The 18,277-nt window shown below is 36.5% G+C and overlaps 1 protein-coding gene across 3 annotated transcripts in view; it reads left to right on the top strand.

Annotated features, from left to right (window-relative positions):
• Positions 1-18,277, top strand: part of myom1b (myomesin 1b) — a 70,928-nt gene that overhangs the window by 21,954 nt on the left and 30,697 nt on the right. For 2 of the 3 annotated variants that reach the window (XM_079809648.1, XM_079809649.1), the window contains 12 exons: positions 1,374-1,532; positions 2,524-2,685; positions 5,429-5,570; positions 6,786-6,982; positions 7,061-7,114; positions 9,450-9,574; positions 9,721-9,904; positions 10,673-10,847; positions 13,336-13,457; positions 15,279-15,296; positions 17,502-17,698; positions 17,786-17,912. In XM_079809648.1, the coding sequence (XP_079665774.1) occupies positions 1,374-1,532; positions 2,524-2,685; positions 5,429-5,570; positions 6,786-6,982; positions 7,061-7,114; positions 9,450-9,574; positions 9,721-9,904; positions 10,673-10,847; positions 13,336-13,457; positions 15,279-15,296; positions 17,502-17,698; positions 17,786-17,912 (1,662 nt within the window). Of the gene's footprint in view, positions 1-1,373; positions 1,533-2,523; positions 2,686-5,428; positions 5,571-6,785; positions 6,983-7,060; positions 7,115-9,449; positions 9,575-9,720; positions 9,905-10,672; positions 10,848-13,335; positions 13,458-15,278; positions 15,702-17,501; positions 17,699-17,785; positions 17,913-18,277 lie in introns of all 3 variants that reach the window. The other variant, XM_079809647.1, reaches the window with a different exon arrangement.

Raw genomic sequence — 18,277 nt, 5'->3', positions numbered from 1 at the left:
AAGGTAAAAAACAGGATAGAAAATAGCTTATTACATCTGAATTAGGATGTTTTTTGATGTAAAAATAAGTGGACCTCATAGAACATTTAAAATAAAATGTAGTTCATGACCCCTTTAAATGTTTGTTTCTATCCCTATAAATTAAAACTTTTTTTTACATTATCTTTACATTCAAACTTTACAACGAAGCCAACATTACATTACTTGATATACTCAAGTCCACAAAAACCCCAACAAAACAGACTATCAAAGAAATATTAAATGCAACTTGCTTATGATTATCAAAGAAAATAATTGAATCCCATAAAACAACAACAATAAAACAAAAGCATGTTGACCGTAATGCACATGTAAATCTGGCAATTGTACACACACATCCGGTGCAATGCGGCGCCAAGCACGACGCAAGTGTTTTTTGCTAGTTTCAGCCTGACGCAGTTATCATTTTCACGACCTGCGCCACATTGTTTAAATAGCAAATGCACTCACGCCCATCTGTTCGCCCATGGTCGCCCATGTGCTGGTCTGAAAACGAGGTGTGTTCAGGCGCATTGTTGGCGCGTTGATATTTTGAAAGGAAGAATTGTGCTCACATCCAATGAAACTTTTACAGGTGCCAGATTCAATAAAGAATAAATCAAAGTCAACAAAAATCTGCACACTGTTAATGCTGCTCCCAAAGATTTGAAGATAATGAAGACTCATTAAGAGACTAGGTACAACCCTTTTGGACCATGTACCTGGCGCGGCGACTGTTTTTTTCGTCGTTAAACTAGCAAAAGTGGATTCGACACGCCCTAAGTGCACCTACGCCATGCCCTTTGACTTTAATTATAAGTGCATTACTGTAAAGATGTTTTTGTTTGCTGTATTTAACAATATTTCTTCAACGCATATTGGCAATAAAGAAAAAAAGAAATGCAAAATATAATCTGTTTGAAGAGTTGTTCTACTGTATGTGTAGTCAGTGAGAACATATCTTATATAAACATCTTGTGTTCCTTCTTTCCGTTTCGAGTTCCTGTGTGTTTGTATGTCTTCATGCATTCAGCATTTTTAATGCAAATATCTTTCTATACTCATTAACATTCACTCTTCCCTTGTTGTGTCTTGTGTATTTTATGAATTTAGTGTCAACCCAATAGTTCACTAAATGATGCCTGCTGTCAGTCTTCTTTCAGTTCTTGAAATTGTATTCATGTGAAAACCTTTCAAACCCTTCCCAGGGTAATACATAATTGTACACATTGTACAATATGAATTGTATGTGTGTTTCATTAAACAAATGTGTGTATATGTGTATATGCTGAATCCTGGAGCCAATCCATCAACATTGAATTTTTTATAGAATTGAATATGTTTGTGTACTGCAGCACCTTGTCTGGAGTATGGTGTGAAATTCGAGACACACATTGTGGAGAAGTTTGGTGTGTCTTTTGGACGTGAGGGTGAGACGTTGAGTTTGGGCTGCTCTGTTATCATCTACCCTTCACTGCAACGCTTCCAGCCTGAGATAGAGTGGTACAGAGATGGTAAGTCTGTGAAAAAATAATAATAAGCCCTGATAAGATCTTTTGCAAAATTGATGTGATCATATATTATTGCTAATATTGGCTGATCATATCTAATATTTACTTCTTGCAGATTTGGTCTTTACAATTATCAGTCAAAAGTTTGGAATAATTAGGACTTTTTTTTTCAATGTTTGTGAACGGTGCTCCCAAAAGCTGCATTTATTTGATCAAAAATATAATTATAACAGCAATATTGTAAATATTATTACAATTTAAAATAAATGTTTCATTTTTAAAATATATTTTAAAATGTAATTTATTCCTGTGATACAATGGTGAATTTTCAGCATCATTACTTCAGTCTTCAGTGTCACATGATCCTTCAGAAATCATTCTAATATGCTGATTTGTTGCTCAGTTATTATAAATTATTATTGGTGCTCAATTATTAATAATGGTTCTTATTATTATCAAAGTTGCTTAATAATTTTGTAGAAACCGTGATAGGAATCTTTTTTAACATTATAAATGTCTTTACTGTCACTTTTGATCAATTTAATGTGTCATTGCTGAATAAAAGTATTACCTTTTTTAATCTGACTTATACCCTAAACTTTTTACTGGTTGTGTATCACAGTTTTCACAAAAATATTAAGCAGCCCTACTCTTTTCAACATTGATAATAATAAGAAATGTTTCATTGAGCATCAAATTAGCATATTAGAATGATTTCTGAAGAATCATGTGACACTGAAGACTGGAGTAATGATGCTGAAAAATCAGCTTTGCATCACAGGAATAAATTACATTTTGAAATATATTTTGTAATAACATTTCACAATAGTACAGTTTTTAAAAAAATAAATAAATGCAGCCTTGGTGAACATAAAAGGCTTAATTATTCCAAACCTTTGATCAGTAGTGTACAATTTCATAAATGTATTTTCAGCATACCAAGCAGTGCTTACTATTGCTACCTTGTGATGCATAATGCATGTGTGTGTTTTAGATAAACAGCTGGTGCCATCAAAATGGGTTCAGACGCACTGGAGCGGCGACAGAGCTACACTCACTCTCACACACCTCAACAAGGAGGATGAGGGGCTGTACACACTTCGTGTCATAACCAAGTCTGGCTTTGAGACACATTCTGCGTATGTCTTTGTCAGAGGTGAGGACTAATACAGTGAACTATTTCTAATTCAGCCTGCAACATTATTACTAGCCACTTTATTCATGCTGACAATACAGTAACTATGTGATAAATGAAGAGCATTTAGGGTCCACTAAAAACTGTTACTACAAATAGAATATGAGTTTCGTTTAAACCACTTAATATAGACACACACACATCAATACCTACACTATATTGCCAAACGTTTTGGGACGCCTACCTTTACATGCACATGGACTTTAATGACATCCCATTCTTAATCCGTAGGGTTTAATATGAGTTGGCCCACCCTTTGCAGCTATAACAGCTTCAACTCTTCTGGGAAGGCTTTCCACAAGATTTAGGAGTGTGTTTATGGGAATTTTTGACCCATAATTCATCCCAAAGGTGCTCTATCGGGTTGAGGTCAGGACTCTGTGCAGGCCATTCAAGTTCCTCCACACCAAACTCACTCATCCATGTCTTTATGGACCTTGCTTGTCATGTTGAAACAGGGAGTATGACATTTTCCAAAATGTCTTGGTATGCTGAAACATTAAGAGTTACTTTCACTGGAACTAAGGGGCCAGGCCAACCCCTGAAAAACAACCCCACAACATAATCCCCCCCCTCCACCAAACTTTACACGTGGAGCAATGCAGTCAGGCAAGTACCGTTCTCCTGGCAACCGCCAAACCCAGACCCGGATTACCAGACAAAGAAGTGTGATTCGTCACTCCAGAGAACGCGTCTCCACTGCTCTAGAGTCCAGTGGTGGCGTACTTTACACCACTGCATCCGACGCTTTGCATTGCACTTGGTGATGTAAGGCTTGGATGCAGCTGCTCGGCCATGGAAACCCATTCCATGAAGCTCTCTACGCACTGTTCTTGAGCTAATCTGAAGGCCACACGAAGTTTGAAGGTCTATAGCTATTGACTCTGCAGAAAGTTGGTGAATTCAATGATTTGGAGGGGTGCCCCAATACTTTTGGCAATATAGTGTTCGGTATGAACTTGGAAAAGTTACAAGTAACAAAACAAGTGCAAATTTCACCCTTGAATTGTTTGAAGCATTTACTGGTATTGTAGAAATCCACTGATCAATTTGATTCGATTCTTCTCAACAAGCAAAATTATTTAAAAATGTAATATATTTTGTATTGCAGATTTTGTACATTTCTTTTGCATTCTTTTTAAAATATATTTTATCAACCTGACTATCTGGGGTTTAGTTGTTTTTGTTTCAAAATAGTCTAAATGATTAGAGATTACAGTAATATCACAATTAGTTTCATGCTAAGTGTTTTACAAGAAAAAGAGCATTAGACAAAATCTTTTGGCTTGTACTGTGTGAGTTTTGCATGTCTATCTGAGCCACCCTTCACAGCTCATGTTTCATTCTAAATTTATCCTTGTCGCCCCGTGTCTATGCTGTCATGACATTCAAATGAAGGAGTTGTGAGACTGTCTGGACGAGTGAAGTTCTCAACACTTCCTAACTGTAGTTGCAATACTCTTTTTGATTTTAATTAAACAGGTAGAACTTAACTACAAATGTATATGCAATTTCATAATTACTGTCATTTTTTCAAGTTGCAATTTAGTACATTTCAAATATATTAACTTTAAATGTAATATCGAATAACACACTAAAGTTAAATTATAATCAAGAGATATAGTTTGTTAGTCTTCACATAAAAATAAGTGTACTTTAAAGCAAGTCAAGTCACCTTTATTTATATAGCGCTTTTTACGATGGAGATTGTTTCAACGTAGCTTCACAGTGGTAACAGGAAAATAATGCAACAGAATTTGTTTCGCTGTACAGCCGCTCTGGAGAAAACAGTGATGTCATCTAGCTCAGTTCAATTATCATATAGTGTCAATGCGGGCGGATCAGTAATATAGTTGAATATTCAGTGTCCCCAACTAAGTAAGCCAAAAGCCAAAGGCGAAAGAGGCGACGGTGGCAAGGAAATACAACTCCATCAGGTGACATAATGAAGAAAAAAACCTTGGGAGAAACCAGGCTCAGTCCAGTTCTCCTCTGGCCAATGAACAAACAGTGTGTGATTATGATTCACTGGTAACATTACAAGTGTCGATGAGGTCTTTACAGGGAGAGTCTAGTTGACAAAATCTCTTCTGACACTTCAGGGATGCGTTGTGGTCGTGTCTAGGCGCAGGTCCACCATCTGATCTGGATACGGCCCAGATCCGGCTGACTACAGTAAACCTCGGGATAAACAGAGAGACTAATATTAGCGTAGATGTCATTCTTCTTATTATGTAAACGAGTACATCAGGTGTTATGGGAAGTGTTCCCGGTTCCGGCTGACCTAGCTATTGCTGCCTAAAACAATCATTTAACTGATTTGAATAATAGAAATTGATAATGTTCTATGTGTATGCCATGGTAAAGAGATGTGTTTTGGCTAGATTTAAACTGACAGAGTGCTGTAAGACAACAGATGATTCAAACATTACGATTTAAAATATACTTTAAAGTAAAACTTTTCATTTGTCTATTAAAAAGTGCACTTTTAAAAAGTGTGTTAAGAAACAGTCAAGAAAGTGTACTACCTTTTTCATATTATATTATATTATCTGCAACTACAGTTTTTTGAAAATATACTACAAGTGCACATTCAAGTGCACTTCTTTTTCACAAGAGATGGCATGATGTGACATTGTGAAATTGAACTAATAGTAAATGTTTAAACGAGTCATTCAGACTTTATTTTATTTGTGTTTGCTAGATGCTGATGGTGAGGTTGCGGGTGCTCCTGGTGCTCCTTTAGATGTATTCTGTCAGGATGCCAATAAGGATTATGTCATCGTTACCTGGAAACAGCCTGCTGTGGACGGCGGAAGTGCCATTTTGGGTTACTTTGTTGATAGGTCACTACAAAACACCACATACAATCATACAAAAACCTCTAAAGTTGACCGAATGCAGATGTTAGCCATACACATTTCTTATGTATAATATAAATCAGGGGTTCTCAACTAGTTCAGTTCCAACTTTTATCAAACACACCTGAACAACCTAGTGTACCCTAAATACTTTGATCAAGGTTTGAGCTAAACTCTGCAGGAAAGTGGATCTCTAGGGAGTTGAGAACCCCTGTAAATAGACATCAAATACGCCAGAACCAAACACTGAGGGGCTATTTACATGACACCGTTTTCAACTAAAAACTGAAAAATGTTTAAGCCTTTCATTTACACGACAACAGCGTTTTGGGGGCCTGAAAACGCAAACCTTTGAATGATACCCTTATTGTCTCCATGTAAACTACAAAAATGCAATTTTGTGAAAACGGTGACATCATGCGCATGCATATTACGTGTTCAGTCTAAAGGGCGAGAAGCACCTTTACAAAGTGTCTTTGCAATGTCTTTACAAAGTGACATCGCCAACTACTGGCCTGACAGCAGAATACAGCCTTTTTAATCATTTCCGCAAATATGTGTAAATGGGGATAGTTTTGACAATGTAAGCAAAAAATCGTTGTCGTGTAAACATACTCAAAATCTCAAACCACTGAAAAATCTAGCTGAAACCTCCAAACATGGAGTTTTAGCTGGATTCTCTATCAGAATTTTCCAAAATTATGATTTTGAACTTGTTGAGTGTCGTACAAGTTAAAGTCAGTTATTACACAAATGCAAAACACTCACAACTGTATCTATAAAGTTTTCAATAGTTACAACTAGTTTGTTCTGGTTGTTATGGAAGTTTGTTTCTGCCACAGAATACAAATTTAAAATGGTAATTTTAAAGTCTATTTCTCACAATTCTACTTTTAAAAAGTCAAGAAGTGAGATAAAAAGTCACAATTACCTTTTTAATTGCGAGTTTATATGCAGTCAGAACTTAACTGAGAGTCATGATATATAAACTCATAATTGCAAGAAAAAAGTCAGAATTGTGAGAGAAAATGTCGCTATTTAAATTTTTTATGCTGTGGTGGATACAATCTTCCATAGGATCTAGAGCATTTCTTGACTGTTTTGTTATTGCTTGTATACAAACAGCCCTGCTCTCTAATATTTTTGTAACATCGGATTGTATTACATTTTATTTCCCTTTATGCCTTTTTTCCTCTGCAGGTGTGAAGTTGGCACTACACACTGGTCACAATGTAACGACACTCCTGTTAAGTTTGCACGTTTCCCTGTAACTGGTCTTGTGGAAGGACGAAGCTATGTGTTCCGTGTCCGTGCTGTGAATAAGGCTGGTATGAGCCATCCATCCCGTGTCTCTGAACCAGTAGCCGCTATGGACCCTGCAGACCGCACAAGAAAAGGTAACCAGACTGACACGGCAAATACAAAAAAACAAAACGAAAACAAAACAAGCTGTACAATGTGCTTTCTTTCTCTAGGTGCCTCTGCTCCTTGGACTGGACAAATAATTGTAACTGAGGAGGAGCCTGTGGGTAAGAAACTTCAAATTAAAATGATCTTATTTCTTAGGGTTCCAACTATCATTAAACCTTTGAATTTATGTAATCCTAGAGAGGTTTTTTTCTCCACAATTGAGCTATTATGGCTTACTTAGTGTATCATTATCGAGAACATTTCTCATAATGGCTCCCTATATACTAATAATGAGATACTTTCCTATGATGGCTTAGTATCTCATAATAATAAGAAACTTTGGCATCATTATGAGTTAATGTTATAATGTTAAGAAAAAAATATCATAATTATTATATCTCGTAATAAGAGGCTCTCTCATAATAATGACTTAACATCTCATAATAATAAGAAACGTTCTCATAATGACTTATATTACTCATAATTATGATAAAGTTTCTCATTATTGTGAGATACTGTTATATATGTAGAAAAAAAAAATGTATTGCCGGTGTGACAACCATGTCGGACCGTTTATCAGCTCAGAGCCTGGGATAAATAATAGACAGTGCAGTGCCAGCTCGGAACAGGTACTCTCACTGGTCACCATCATGTGACACCCATACAACACAGCGCTGGGAGATCCAGTGAGATCGCATCATTGCAATATCTAGTGAGAAGCATTAAAATTCAGCGCAGACTACTCTGTTATAAACCATAGCTATCACATCAAACAGCACATGGAAACCAGGAGCCATGGTATTATTGTTCGTGCAAACTTTTAGGAGTGAAATTCAAGCATTTTTTTAAGGACTTTCAAGTGCTTCACACAACTTTTTCTAGCATTTCAGTGCTCTAAATATTATCCAATTTAAATGTTATTTTTAATACCAAAACATGATTTGCTCATCCTCCAAAGTCTGTCTCCATTTGTAAAACTAAAAGTTTCAAGATATAGGAAGTCTAACACTAGGTAGCAAACAAACACTTTAATTTAAATAATAAAAAAATCTCTATAACCAGTAGATGATGGCTCTTGGTAGATGGTAGATGGATGATCTCTTATTTACTTATTAGCTATTTCCACTCCCTAATAGTCTGGAGCCCTGTTAATATGACTTAGTATCTCATAGATAAACTTTCTCATATTAACAACTCAACATCTCATAATAATAAGAAACTTTCTTATAATAATAAGTCTTGCGCAACATTCTCTAAAGGTGACGAAAAAACCCTATTTAGGTTACGACTTCCATCACGTTTACTGAATGCTTTCAAAACATATTTGTGTGAATCAATGTACACTGGGCTGCTTTGCAAATGAGGGTCAGTAAAACACAGAATTTGCACAAAAGTTGCTTCTCAAAGATAGATCAAATACCAACTGTTTGTCCAACTTCATATTCAGAACATGTAAGTACATTATATTTTGTGAATGTACGCAAATCGCCTTTGTGAATGTGCTTGTTAGCACGCTGGTGGTTAATGTGGCTAAAGTTACCATTGCCTCTGACTATATTCACAGAGAAAGCAGCCCAGTGTACATAGAGTCTCACAAACATGTTCTGTAAACGTGATGGAAGGACCTAAATAGGACCCAAAAAAAAGTTCTCGTTTGGTCCCCTAAAGGTCCTGCAAACGTTATGGGAATGTAATGTAGAAGGAACGTCCTGGAGTAATGGTCCCCTAGACATTCCCAGAACGTCCTGAATGTTCGGTGAAGTTCTGCCAAATAACGTCCTCCAACCCTTTATAGAACTCCACATCATTCCCGTCTCGGAACGTTCTAGGAACGTTACCAGGCGACGTCCTTGACACCAGCAGGGACATTCTGAGAACATTCTGGGAACATTAAATTTCCAAATAAAATATGGTCCCCTAAATGTTCCGAGAACGTCCTGAATGTTCTGTGAAGGTCCACCAAATAATGTCCCTGAATCCTTTAAAGAACTCCACATCATGACCGCCTCGGAATGTTCTAGGAACGTTACCAGGCGGCATCCTTGACACCAGTGGGGACGTTCAGGGAACGTAACATTTCTAGCGAGGTCATTATTATGTTTCTCATTGACATGTTAAGACTTTAAAATGTATGACAGAAAATTTCTCATTATTATGATGTTTAATCATTATCTCTAATGTTAAGTTAGTATTATGGCATAAAGAATCATATTTTTACTCAGTTGTGTTGGAAACTTCCATATGGAATCTCTATAAAATTATTTAAAAAAATCCTTATACAGCGATCTCAAACAACTGGAAATGCATCTGGTCAAATACTGTACCTGTATTTTTGACATGTCCTTGGCCTGTCCATTGTATTCTCTTTGACCATCCTGTAGTTTATTACCTAAAACTGATCAATGAACCTATTACCATTATAATATGATTATATTTTATCTTCAACTCATTTAGAGGGAGTGGTTCCAGGCAGACCTTGTGACCTCACAGTCATTGAAGCCACTAAAAACTATGTGGTGTTGAGCTGGAAGCCCCCAGGCGATAAAGGCCATGAAGGGGTCATGTATTATGTAGAGAAGGTCAGTGTACAAAACTGAATCTAACTGCATAATCACTGCCAGTGGCATTTGATAATGCTTTAGTGATGTTTATGGTAATAGACCTTGTGTATTACAGTATGTTGTATTTTTTGTTTGTTTTAATAATACTATCTCTGTGTGTGTAGTGTGTGTCTGGCACAGACAGCTGGCAGCGAGTGAACACTGAAATCCCTGTGAAATCTCCACGTTTTGCTCTTTTTGATCTGGCTGAGGGCAAGTCTTACTGCTTCCGTGTTCGTTGTTGCAACTCAGCTGGTGTTGGCGAACCGTCAGATCCGACTGAAGCCACCACGGTTGGTGACAAGCTGGGTATGATATATACAAAATCAGCCTCTTTACAAAGTAAAAGATCAAGGAAAATGTGATGTTTTTTTATGAGTACACCCTTAAAAATAAAGGTCCTTTATTGGCATTTGTGGTTCCATGAAGAACCTTTAACATACATAGATATGTTCCATTGCACAAAAGATTCTTTAGAGTGGGAAAAGGTTCTTTAGATTATAAAAAAATGGTTATTTTAAAAAATTTTCACTGAAAGTTTCTTTATAGACCCCAAAATGTCATTACTGCGAAAATCTGCTTCTGGAACATTTATATTTAAGAGTGTATGGACTCTTTAAAATACTATAATGTTATGTTAACATTTTAATATGCGGCTTTCTAGAATACTTGATTCTGACTGGTGTATCATTGCATTCTTCGCTCTGATATTTCCTATTTTGCTTATCTGGATAACCGATAACCACTGTATTTTATCCCTTTCTACATATTTGTATTGTTTGAATTTGTTTGTTCGTCTTGGTTAAAAGCCGTTTGCTAGGAAGCCTTGAGTTTCTTTTAAGTGAGCTAAGAAAACCCAACTCAATATTTGTATCCAATTATTAATGGTAGCCTTAACTTCTGGATATTCCATTCACTCATTATTTACCATGCATTTGTACATTTTTATTTTATTTTATTTCCAAAGTAATTACAGCGTGCAGATAAATGTTGGCTGAACTTGAACATAATATAAAATCTATCATAGCGTAAAAAATGTGTAATGGTGTAATCAACTTTTTTGTCACCTGCCGCCAGATATCCCATCAGCCCCTGGCCGTGTGGTGCCTACCCGCAATACAGACACATCTGTGGTGGTTTCATGGGAAGGGTCACGTGAAGCTAAAGAGCTTGTGGGCTACTACATTGAGAACAGCATTGTGGGGAGCAATACGTGGGAGCCAAGCAACAACAAACCAGTTAAAGGCACAAGGTATAACGACACATACAGTATAATTAATAATTCATCAAATTACACACAGAGTCTTGTTGTGCTAAATATCACAGCTGTAATTTGGCCACATACATAGGCAGAGTACACAGGTAATCGCAGCCTAATATTCACTACAACAGCATGATTTCAAAAGCAATATTGCTTTTATACAACTTATATAACAAGTAATTTATATTGAATAACACTGATGTCACGGAACTAGCTGACTGTGTTGTCACCTCTCGTCGGCTGCGTCTCGGGTAAGATGATGTAAACTTATAACAGCCATCTGTCTGTACTGTCTTGACTTTGTTCGCTTTCATCACTTTCACTTTCTCGTGCACTGACTCATTGACTAAGCTGAACAGCCAATCAGAGTTCTCTCTCGGCATCTGACTTGAGCCACCAAAAAACTAAGCCGACCAGCGCTAAAAAAAAACGGCCCGACATTGCCCGACAGCCGACCATTGGCTTGGTGTGTTCCGGCCTTTACATTTCAGACACAAATTAGTCAGTTTCTAGGTTTTTCTTCTCGAAAATATTTCCAAAAGAAGACAAAAAATGATAACTGTAACAATATCATTCTAAATGTAAAAGAATAGCAGAGTCCACACCACCACAACGATAAAGATAATGGCACAGAGAAACTATTGTAATATGAGGCAGGAACGGTGATGGTATGGAGAAGCATATCTAAATGCAAGGGGTTTTATTAAACAAACAAGCAAACATAGACTGAAACCAGAAAACAAAGGAACACTGAGAACCTGGGAATACAGGGACCAAGATCTACAAACTTACAGCAAACAAAGACTGAAAAAGAACAAGGAAAACACAAGGGCTATATAAACAGAGGAGCTGATAAGATCCCCCCCACCCTCCCAGCTGATGAGCTATTAAAAACATTGACAGCCAATCAGAAGCCATCGTGCTTTAAAGAGCTTGAGCATTTAAAGCGGCAGACGACAACAACTGCAGCGCATGCTAATAATAAATAGAACACTTTTGTGCATTGGAGTGGACGCTAATATAGTTATCGTTATTTTGTTATCTTTATACTTATCTTTCTTGGTGTGAACTGGCCATAAAGCTGGCTAGCCAATGAGATTAGCATATTTGGTAACATGCCCAGAGCCCCTGCTGTTTTATATAAAACATGTTCATCTAGTTGGAGCTGACGAACAAGCTATTTTGCTAATTGGTGGTGATAAGCAGAGAAGTTAAAGTATCTTAGTTTGTACTCTTGTATTTGGATTTGTTTGATAACTATAACAAATACAAAAATCTGAACACATGTAAATACTGTTTGACTTTCTTTCTTCTCTGTGATAAAAGGAAAGTTGTGCAGAGTTTTGTGTACTCTGGTAACTGGGATATTTCTGCTTTTCTATAAGCGCCACCTACTGTCCCAGAGGGAAATTTTATTATTTCAGCCGTTTTTTAAGCATTGGTCTGAACTATACATTGTTTTAAAGAAAAACAATCAGCGTGTCTCTGCTTCCTTCCACTATAAAAAAAAGCCACATAAACAGTTGTTGATTATTACATAATTTGGAGCAGTAGTGATCCTGAGGTGGAGCTGCAGTATCAAGGTCCCACCCAGGGTCGGCGCTGGAGTATACTGTCCCCTCAGTCAAGAGGAATGTGAAAATGGATTTTAATGATGAAACCGAATAGACTGTTGAAAAAAAATCACAATTACCAAGTGCACAGCCTCTTCCTGCCTCTAATTTGCATGCTTGAACGCCACTGGCTGTCATAGAACAATCAGGCTTCAGTATTTCTAGGAGAAAGGTGTTTTCCCATAGCGCCATCTTCTTGGTAATGTCTCGTTCCCTTATCTCAGAAAACCAAGGTTATGTTTAGTAACCAGGGACTTTTTTTCTATATGGAAAATATTCTATATTTTCTATATTTTTTCTAACCAGGGACTTTTATATCTATATACCCCCCTTCTTCAGTGCCCCTGTTCTTGCAGACTCAATCGCAAGAACAGCTGTCAATTATGACGTTACACCCTGTTTTTATAGCATCAAATAACTAACTAAAACCAAACTTATTAGAAAAGTGTCAGCGTCATGAGAACTACCTAAAATGACCAAAACCATCTTTGGATAAAAATTATTTGAAGTGTAATTGGATTTTTTTAGTTTGGCTCGCGTCCCATTCAATTACATAGAGAGGGCAGGGTTTATGACATATTTACAGCAGCCAGCCACCAGGGGGCGATCAAATGATTTGTCTTCACTTTTCAGGATGTGTGCTGCTCACTTGGACGGACAAATCACATGTAAAAATCGGGCTGATTTTTCATGACAAATGTTTATATTGGAGTGAACATGCTATTTGGTTTAAGGGTTTGTAAATCAACAAGTATGAACAACAGTACTATTTATGTTTGTCTTAGTGAGCCCCACTAATAAATACCATAATTGTTTGCATGAGATTTTAATTGTTTTAACATATCTGTCCATATGTGTTTATGCAGGTTTGTCTGTCATGGCTTGACCACAGGCGAGAGTTACGTTTTCCGAGTGAGAGCAGTCAATGCTGCGGGAATCAGTGAATTCTCACAAGAATCAGAAGCCATTGAAGTTAAAGCTGCTATTGGTGAGTCATCTGTGAACTTCTATTGATATGACTTGGATATTATTAAGATCTTTGAAACATGTTTTCACTTTAAATTCCAACTTTCACTTTAAATTCTGACCACTGTACTTGACTTACGCATTTCACACGTCCTAAATGGCACTTCAGTGTCAAGGCCTCCACCACCAAACTCCAGCTCCGTTCCCTGCATTTCTCCCAGTAGACGGGGTCAGGACTTGTAGACCTCCTCTAGTTTGGGTCACAACTGATCCAATGTAGTGGTGACTACAAACCAGCTCACCCTCGTACACCCCTGCCCACTCCCTCAGTCTTTTCACACCTGTCCCTTCTGCATGTCTTTCACATTTTCTAAGTTCATGCACCTTAACAACCACAAGACTTTGTGTTGAGAGTCATGTTCACTTATCCTTTATGAAACACACATTTATTACGCACACCTTTTTTTCTAATAACAGTTTCTAAAAACAGTATTTTATGGCACAATACCCCTTGCAGAATCAGTAAAAATGTGAATAATTTGAGCAAAATAAGAGGGATCATACAAAATGCATGTTCTTTTTTATGTAGTACTGTCCTGAAAAAATATATTTTACATAAAAGATGTTTACATATAGTCCACAAGACAAAAAATATCTGAATTTATTAAAATCACCCTGTTCAAAAGTTTATGTATGCTTGATTCTTAGTACTGTGTGTCGTTACCTGGATGATCCACGGCTGTTTTTTTTTTTGTGATGGTTGTTCATGAGTCCCTTGTTTGTCCTGAGTAGTTAATCTGGCCAATGTTCCTCAGGAAAATTGTTCAGGTTCTGCAAATTCTTCAGTTTCTGCAAATTCTTCAGTTTTCCAGCATCTTTTGCATAGTTGAACCCTTTCCAGCTGTGACTGTATGATTTTGAGATCCATCTAAATTGTACTTAATTTGTCTTTCGGGAAATATGCAAGTATCTTCTGTTGCTTCCAAAGGGCAGCACTAAATGAAAAAAAAAAAACTATATTTAAACAAAATAAGAAACATTTGGACATCTTCATCCTGTTCAAAAGTCTTGTGGACTATATGTAAACATATTTTATGTAAAATATCTTATTCTAGACTGTACTAAATAAAAAATATTTTAAAGTTATTTAATTTAAATTATTCACATTTTCACAGTTTCTGCAAGGGGTGTGTAAACTTTTGAGCAGCACTGAATATGAACAAAACAACAGTATGCATTATATATGAATTTACAATTATTTAATATTGGCCAATAACAGAGTAAAGTTTTTTACTTTTAAAAAAGTATTAGGTTGTTTCCTGCTCTTCCTACTTTTAGTTAATTAGTTAATTAATTATTAATATTAATGCTAAATATAAAAGTATAAAATATACTGTATACTTACTTGTTAATTGACTAGTTTGTAGCATCCTGTGTCTTTCATTGAGTTTCTTGTGCCTTGATGTTAGACTAGTGTGATGTCTTTATTCATAAAGGTTCAGCACAAAGTCAGCACAAAACCCCTCTGTGACATTCAAATGCATAAACTACACTAAATAACTGCATCCTCCCTCCCAAATTATCTTTCTAAGCTTTTTTTCATCCTTGTTCATGTATTCTAAATGCTTGCTCATGTATTAATCACTTCTATTGTTGCTTGTTTTCATCGCCACCAAAACAAAGTTGATTTTCTCTTGCATGCAAACAGATTTCTGCTTTAGTTTTATACTGAACTTGAATAGCTAGATTAAAGGAAATAAATGTGAAGCATTTTGAATGTGATAGTGTTTGATTTTTATTTATGTCTGCTTTCTCTTGCTGTTTTCTCTGCTAACTCCTTTAGGGGGCGGTATTCTTCATGGTGTGTGTCTGGAGTCGGGGGGTAATGGGGTCGGACTAACCCAGCACAGCACTTGTGGAGTGGGCAGGCATGTGGCGCCTCACTCCTCTGCTGACACGCCTCTAACATGCCTAGCTAATGTTAGTGCAAGGGTTGAGGGAGGGGGTCAAAACACTGGCCACAAAGGGCATCCAATTGCATTAAATGAAGGAAAACAGGGCGAGAGTCAGGGGGCACCAGAACCTGCTCGTGGGCAGGATACCGAAACGTCTAAACAGGTTGCAAACTCTAGCATTGAATTGGTAATGCCCAACCACATCCAAAAGGAGTCGGCAATAGAATTTCCTGAAATTCGTAAGTCCTCAGTAAACTCTTCTACGGAACAAGAGAAAGCAGGAGAACGAGAGAGAGGACGAAGAGGCTCAGGTGAGAAGAGAGAGAGAAAGCCAACTCTTTGGAACGTCGTCCATCAGCATCCCTCCTCAGTGTTGGCCTGTCTCCATTTTCACCTTTCCTGTTTTTTCATTCATTTTTAATTCATTTCTTTGCATTTTGCATCTTGATTTTTCCACACTATCTTTTTTTAACTCTTATTTAGCTTATTGTCATTTATAAGGTTCACTCATTAATAATTTATGCGCTTATTATTTTCAATTTGTCATATTGACCCTTGTGAAAGAAGTAGTATACTTTAGCATATAAAAGAGCACTTATTTTGAAATAATATACTTTAAAACAATATACTTAAAACTGCAGTCTGTAACTTTTTTTTGTTTAAAAATGATCCAAAATCAATTGTTCAAAACTTTCTCCTTAGCTTAGCCCGATTCACAACAGTAAGCTTGTAATAATGTGTTATAATTTGAGTGATACTGGTGGATTTCCACAGGAAATTCAAGCATGTCTTTGCGTCATTACGTCACGTCTGTATACATAAAGAAGGAGTCCGGCTAGTAGGCTATCGCATGTGAGGATGCTGCAGGTGGCAGATCATTTATAGCCTTTTCTCACAGCAGCTGGAATAATTAAATTTATCATTTTGATGCCGGATTGCATATAACTGCAATTGCTGGTTTCAAACAGAATGGCGACAAAGAGGCAAAACTTATGGACTGCAGCTTTAAGTGTGAACTGAATGTAGCATTCGGACACTTGCATGTTGATTGCAAATAACACATGCAAATGAAAATACATTATAGTTTAAATCTATATTAAATGCATTTAGCTTAACTTGTGTTTTTTGACCCACTTAATACAAATATGGTTAAAGTGAATGTACTGACTTAAATTATACTTATACACAACTGTAATGATGAATTTCCAAATTAGTACATTTAAAATATATTAACTTTAAATGTAATATTGAATAACACACTGTAATTAAAATGATAAACAATTATTTTAGTTTGTTAGTGAACACATGAAAATAAGTGTATTTTAAAGCACGACAAAATATTAAAACATTGATTTAAAATACTTTAAAGTAAACCTTTTCACATTATGACAAAGTACACCTTTTAAAAGTGTACTAAAAAAAAGTGTACTTAAAAGTGTTAAGAAAACGTCATGAAAGTGTACATTCTTTAAGTACACTTAAGTGGCCTTTTATTTTATTAATATTATATTATCTGCAAGTACAGTTTTTTACAGTACACTACAAGTGCACATTCAATATAATTAAGCACACTTCTTTTTCACAAGGGGACATAAGACCTCTTTCATTAAATTGGCATATTGCAGTTGTTTGAACAGTCTTATAGTCACGCTGTGGTTATACAGAATATAAACATGCAGGAAAGACTGCCGCAATTGACTGGTCAGTCAACTCCATTGGAAAATCCAGTTAAAACCAGTTTCTAATGGTTTCTGGTTCAGTCTGTTTTTTTTCTAATGGGGTATCTTCTCAGAGAACTTTTATATATGGTAAGTCTTCTCCGCTACAGCCTTTTTAAGCCCTTAAATAACATCACTATCCTCACAAATGCATCCAGGGATCCTCTTTGGATTGTTTTATGCCACCAGCCACAACTGGCAATATGTTGGACACCCTCCCTACTACACGATACACTCCTTGGGCTCACCAACTTGCAATGTCATAGTGCCAGTCTGTATTGAATATATGCCTGGTTTGGATATTTTGCTCCCTTCTGGTTCACGCTCATATCATTAGTTTCCTTTATACTGTAAAAGTGCTTCACTGCTAACTGTAATATTTTGTCATGCCAGCTTCACCCGCTCCACCCTATGGCATCAATGTGTTGGAATGTGTGCGGGATGCAATGGTACTAGCCTGGAAACAACCCACTTTCATCGGTGGTGCTGACATCACTGGTTACTTTGTTGATTACCGTGAGGTCATCGATGGAGTCCCGGGAAAATGGCATGAGGCGAACATTAGGTCTATCAGTGACAGAGCTTATAGAGTAAGTAGCACATTTGTTTAATCACAGGCAAAATAATAGGCCATGAGTTGTGTGATTTTTGATCTCTAACCTCTTCTTTCTGTTTAGGTTTCAGAGCTGAAGGAAAACATGCTGTACCAATTCCAGGTACGTGCTGCCAACATGGCTGGTGTGGGCATCCCATCTATTCCCAGTGAGATATTCAAGTGTGAGGAGTGGACTATTGCTGTACCGGGTAATTCGAATAATACATTTTTATTTTTTCTTATCAAAGCTGTAATGCTTACCCGCAATAAAGCTGACCCATCTGAAAAAGAAGTACAATTTAGCATACTTTTAAAAAGAGTACTTAAGTGTGAATATGCTTAAGTGTACATTTAATGTAATCTTTTCCAACTCTTAATTGCACATTAATTGCAATTAAATGAAAAGGCATTATACTGTAGTTCAAATTTATATTAGATGTAATTAGCTGAACTTTAGAGTGCTTTTTGGACCTGCTTAAGTAGGACATCTTTATATGTAATTGTATAATTATTATTTCTATAGTCTTTTGAAATACGTTTAAGTGTACTGCCCAAAAAATGAAAACATACACTA

Source organism: Gobio gobio (assembly GCF_949357685.1).
Source record: "Gobio gobio genome assembly, chromosome: 2".
NCBI classification, from domain to species: Eukaryota; Metazoa; Chordata; class Actinopteri; order Cypriniformes; family Gobionidae; genus Gobio; species Gobio gobio.
This window is presented reverse-complemented; position numbering and strand designations above follow the sequence as displayed.